This window comes from Thermobia domestica, chromosome 13, assembly GCF_964235325.1.
Source record: "Thermobia domestica chromosome 13, izTheDome1.hap1.1, whole genome shotgun sequence".
In the NCBI taxonomy this organism is placed as follows: Eukaryota; Metazoa; Arthropoda; class Insecta; order Zygentoma; family Lepismatidae; genus Thermobia; species Thermobia domestica.
In genome coordinates this window covers 179,590,834-179,596,833 of record NC_137466.1, presented here as the reverse complement: position 1 = coordinate 179,596,833, position 6,000 = coordinate 179,590,834, and the positions used below count along the sequence as shown (strand labels likewise).

The window sequence follows — 6,000 nt, the reverse complement described above, 5'->3', positions numbered from 1 at the left end:
AAAAAAGAAATGAAATACGAAGTAAGCAAGCAACAAAGACAAGAATAAGTAAACAAAAGTATACAAGCGCTCGAGTCTGTAACTGATTGTGAACTGTCTTCTTCCCGATACGCTCTAAAATGTAAATCAGGCCTTGTTCAGCATTTTCTTTCTTTTTCTATTCGTTCGCCCTGACCGTGTACTTTACTCTTCTATTGTAAAACAAGTTCCAGTTCGGCCTTTTTTGCTCTTGAATTTTTTTCCGCTCTGGCGACTTTTCTCTCCCGTTTCTTCTTAAAAAGGTCGCTCGACATATAACATGGATTCAATCAAACCTATCTCTCATCGCATCAAACATCAACATGGACAGCATCAGGTAAGTGCAACACACGCTCTTAGAAATCACTCTGTTTAGTTGTTCTTTAATAATAATAATAATAATAATAATAATAATAATAATAATAATAATAATAATAATAATAATAATAATAATAATAATAATAATAATAATAATAATAATACATTGAAATCAAGAAACATTATCTATATATTAAAATGCTAGGTTTATATGTTTGTGGTCAAGAAAAGTGTATTTGTTTGTGGCCAAACCTTTAGACAATGAGATCTCACAAAACCTCAACGTGCCATTTTCGCTGGTCGATACCAAATTTTGTGTAGATTTGCCAGTTCTCATTCAAAATTTAAAAAAAAAAAAAACTTCTTTGTTTTTCTATTACACATTCTAGGCGGCGTTTTAACCCTATTTGTTTAATATTGTCACTAGGACGTTAAGGTTGATACCCTTATGAAAGGCAACCTGTAGAGGAACTATATATAGCTGGTTGATGGATATTTCAGGCGCTTTGTTTTAATCTGAATTGCAAAACCTATTACAAGCTGGCAGCTTCGAGGGCTTGTAGACACACAATAAGGCGTATTCGGATATGGAATTATAAAAAAAAAAAATATTTGTATTTGGTATAATCTACCACTTATCCAATTTTGCCACAAATTCACCCCAACATTCTATATATTAAAATATTACATTTATATGTTTGTCTATAGCAATTCACTTCCTTTGAGAGTCTTTCTGTCCTTTACTTGTATCCGTAAAGCGGTTTGCACAGATACAGTGAGAAGTGAGAAAGAGATTCACGCTCATACTAGAACTATGCGCTGTGTAAGTACCGTAGGTTCAGCTAGTTTATATATTAAATTGCTATGTTTATATGTTTGTGGTCAAATCCGTTTATATGTTTGTTGACAATTGTTTTGACAATGAGATCTCGAAAACCACAAGCTCTAGAAACGTGCTGTTTTCACTGGTCTATTTCTAATTTTGTGTAGACCTGCCAGTTCTCATTCATTTTTTAAAGTGTCATTGTTCTATTCAACATTTTATGGGTAGTTTTGAGCCCATAAGATAAATGTTGTCGTTAGGCCGAAGCTAAGATTCATATCCTGTAACATACCTTGTTTGTTACAGACAAGTTAATAGGCTCAATGTGAATTTTGAATTATATTACTCATATCATTATCGTAATTTTATAATAGGGCAATTTAAAGTATCCTTATGTTTATTATTCTTTCGCAAACATTGCGTTGAAATGCAGATTTTGTTGTGTTTAGACGTTGGTTCTCTTAGTAAACTGCTCTTGAGTTTGTTATCAATCTTCTTCTTCTTCTTCTATTGAGTCGCCCATAGTAGGAGAATATACAGGCTAGGAGCATTACGGAATGAGGCCAGTCTTTAATGTTGATTTATAGTTCAAATTAAGGTTGTAGTATACTTTCTTACTATATCTTTTGTTCATGAATATCTATATTCTATGCGAATTATCTTTATTTTGTTTAATAAAGCAGTAATAAAAGTTTCACCAAAATTTCCAACAGTGGGAATGAGAGAGAAGCGAAACGGTGAAACGACTGTCTTTATATATACTGTGTACTTCACCAAAAGCCGAACAAGAGTGGCGTCGTAATTTTCTTTCTTCTGTTAGAAGAAATTTTATTTTGTGATGAACTGAGAGCGTGTTCGTCGTTTTACTCTGCATAATAATAATAATCTCCATGAAGTGAAATTATAGTGAGAACGTTATTCTCCCGAGGTTTTGGATGGAAGGGAGATAATTCTAACATATAAAAGGTGGAAGTTGATCCCGCACATGGTGATTCTTGTGTAAGCTGAATAATGGCGTAAAACCTAATTACTTCTTCTAGTAGCAGCACTTCAGGTAACGTGACTAACTTTAAGTCTATCTACAATGACTATTCTGCATGTGAGCCTTGAAGTAAAGTGAACTTAATCTTGTTTTCTGGGAAACTTCAGTAGTAAAACTCGAACTGCCAAAGGTCAACGGATATATCTATATTTAGTTCAGTTGAATTATTTTGGAACACGAACCTACTGAATAAAACTATTCTTTCTTCGTATTAGCTACAGTGGTTTATCAGAGTTAGAATAAAATCTACGGTTGTTTATTAGAGTTAAGATAACGAAAGCACGGGTGTTCTTCAGAAGTATAAATTACTATTTGTGAGTACGAAAATGTATAGTTCACGAGTGTATCTTATACACGGCACAATGTCCGAGTAAAGAGTTCCTATGGGGGAAACCTTCTCCCAAAGGGGCCCAGCCCGTGCGCGGCCTCGAATAGTCTTAGCCAGCCCTCTCATTATGTAAGTCGTACGTAGCGTAAATCTCTCTCTCTCTCTGTTGTGAAGTTCATTAAGTATTGAGTTAACCGTATTAGAAATGTATGGGAAAATTTTCTATTAGAGCTCCAATTTGAGTAAATTTGAGTATAATAATATATATATATTGATAGTATTTATCAGTGCTTCTTGCTATATGTGTTTACAGTTCAAGTGATTTCATGGGTAAGGTTGCCATTTTACGAAGACTGTCTGAATAGCATCTATAGTTCTCCAAAGTTTGTCCACCTTCGGTTATCATATGTTACAGTAATAAGTTGAACGTTGTCCCTCTGCTTAGATTGCTGGTGTTTCTAACTACGTTATGTCAAATTGCTGTTTGTTCAGTAACTGTCTGTCTATAAAAGAAATATATGTATATCTCGTCCATTCGTCCAATGTTGTCTAGTTAATAGATATATATACAAAGTCTCATCCAATTGTCCTGTATGAAGTGTATTATATACTATCGTGTCCATTGTCTACCTAATCCAGATTGTCTAGTATTGTCTATTATTACTGTCCACCTAACTTGTCCGCCCGAAAGGGAACATTATTACTAAACGTCCGAGTCATTAGTTGCTGTGTCTGCCCAGTGGATGTTCGGCTGTACACATTACTATTTGAGTCGCTACGGCATATTGAATTATGCGAAATGTGAGAACGGAAATTCTATCATGCTGAAGTGGGGATTAAGACATCAAGTGTACTATATTTGACTTCGTACAAATTGCATTACATTATAATCGATAGTAGAATGCGCCCATGGTTGGAGCTGCCGAACGGGGATGTCAGTAAATATTACCTCCGTTCCTTTATTGATTGTATTTAGCACTTGAACTGAACCGGAAGCGGTAACACTTCTTTCAGCTGACGCTCGCTCAAGCGAGAATCATTCTGTTTTGTTATTATGTCGTACCTATGACGAGTGATGTGAAACTCTTAACTTTATTTAGTTGTCTGCGACTGCAATATGGTTGTTTCTCTTAAGTGGTGTGACGAAGTGTCAGGTAATAGTTTCTAACAGTTACAATACAATCTACTTCGACTATTGGTCTATGGACAGTTCTCTGGTAAGAAAAAAAAAGAAGTTAACAATAAAATCTGATAATGGTTGATATTGTAAACAAATTGGATATGAGATTGACAGACAGAATTCTAAATATGTTCTATTGAAGTTTTTTTTTCTCACAATGTTATGATACTATAATGAATATACTGGCACCTTACGTTAATTGTAGAAGTGTGGTTAACTACCACACCAGTCTGAGTTGAAGCATTGTTAATAAATCGTATCTGAAATGAATTTTCTTTTTCAAAGTACTTAATATAACTAAGGTAAAATATTCATATATACGTACATGTTTAAGCTGAGCTTTATTAAAGGAGTTGAGTGGAGCTATTACTCTCCCTTCTAATCTGCATCCACCGGAGGTAAGTTTCTGGTTCTTCATTCTTTTTGTTTCCGTTTTCGATTATTATTTATCCGTTGCGCGATAGATTCCCTTCTCGATTCCTTTCGAGGTTGCTAGGACTTCGAATTAGGGATCAAGAAGTGAGTTCAAGGGAGGTGGTCGTTACGTATTGGAAAGAATCAAAACTTCCCTTGAACTAGGCTTTTAGATTGTAGCAGTTGTTATACAATTTTTGGCGACCCAGCCAGGATTTTTCTGACGGTAGGATTGTGGATGGAAGGAGAGTAAAAAAAAAACAGAGAGAGAGGAGAAAGAAAATGAGAGTGAGGCAGACTGTTTGGTGACGTGCACTGGTAGGGTTACTGGTGTTGGTTTCTCCCAAGGGAAGTATTCTATTGTATTGATATATACATATATATATTGTGTGATATATTTTGTGATAGTGTTGTTGTGTACTTGTTAATATGTCCACGTCTGAGCGAATTTCAGTTGGGGGCAGTGTTGCTAGCTCCGATTCGGATAGAGAATACGCGTGCTGTAATCAAGGTAATAAGTCTGTAATATCAGAAACTGCTGAACGGGAAGATTCAGTCATGTGTGAAAAGTGTACCCGATGGTATCACTTCCGTTGTGTCGGGATAAAAGAATCCGATAGCATGTTTGAATTAATAAGTCGGGATTCATACCAATGGATTTGTCAGGGTTGCCAACCCCCAAATGGAAATGGGAAAATCGAAAAATCTTTTGAAAATGGTGGCTTGGTTAAGTCCAACCAAAATGAAGAACAAGATGTTCTAAAATTTCCTGTAGTTACTTCGTCCCCTATTGGTGGATCCGAGAGTTCAATGGAAACGCGTTTGTTTGCATTTTTGCAAGAAAGGTTTGATACGCAGAATGAGAAACTGGACAGACAAAACGAAAAGCTTAATGAAAAGTTTGATAGGCAGCATGATGAAATTTTGATCTTAGCTGAGAAAATTAACGAAGTCAAATTAGAAGCACACAAAGAAATAGTCGAGGAATCGAACAAACTACGCGAACAAATAAATGTGATAACTGGATCCCAGTTAGAACAAGAGGCTCGACTGCAAATTGTCGAGAGTGACCTCTTGAAAGTAAATCAAAAAGCGGAAGAATTGCAAGGTGAATTGCGAAATTTGCCTGAATTAGTTGATACTAATAGCAAGGAGATAACTTCGATTAAAGAAGGATATGAAACTACTGCCACTATTCTCGAATCGGTTTGTGATGAACAGAGAAGCTTAACCAAAAGAGTCTCTGTTTTGCAACAAAAACTTGAGCTTCGTTATGAGCAGCTTCAGAAGGAAATTAAGGAAGTTAGAGCGAAGTTTTCGGTTTCAAAGAAAATAAATGTTGAGACCGAAGGGGGAGACGATAGTGTTGCTCCTAAAAGAGTTTGTTTCACAGATGTCAGAAAGGATAGGACGTCTGCTGAAAAGAGTAGGTTTGATTATAGTGATCAGCCGATTCCACATTCGGATGGAATGTTATTTAATGGTGCTACTACGGCAACTAATACTTCCTGGTTTTCTAAACCTATCCCTAGTGTTCCGACGATGAAGTCCCCGTTTAATTTAGATACGTTTCCAAGTATTGGTAGAAATACCGTGCCTATCTTTGGCAATAGTAGTTCTCCGGTCTATACTATGTCTAATTGGAATTCGAGTCACTCGACTCCGAAATACTCATCATTCAGTCAACCCAGTTGGGGTAGTTCCATTAGTAATCCAATCAACCCTTTAAGTCAGTGTTCTACACCTTTCTATAATGTGTCTAACTTAAGTCCTTTTGACAATGGTCCTATATGGTCTAGGATTCCTGGTCAGCAATATAATTATGAATCTAAACAGATTTCACTAAAAGATCTTACTTATTTTCCTACTTTTGGTGG

General features: G+C 35.8%; 1 protein-coding gene across 1 annotated transcript in view; it reads left to right on the top strand.

Moving 5' to 3' along the window:
• Nucleotides 1-305: 305 nt before the first annotated feature.
• Nucleotides 306-6,000, top strand: part of LOC145667875 (uncharacterized) — a 104,570-nt gene continuing 98,875 nt past the window's right edge. Inside the window, exon 1 of the mRNA XM_081735307.1 lies at nucleotides 306-355. Within this exon, the coding sequence (XP_081591433.1) occupies nucleotides 342-355 (14 nt within the window). The 5' untranslated portion in view covers nucleotides 306-341. The remainder of the gene's footprint in view (nucleotides 356-6,000) is intronic.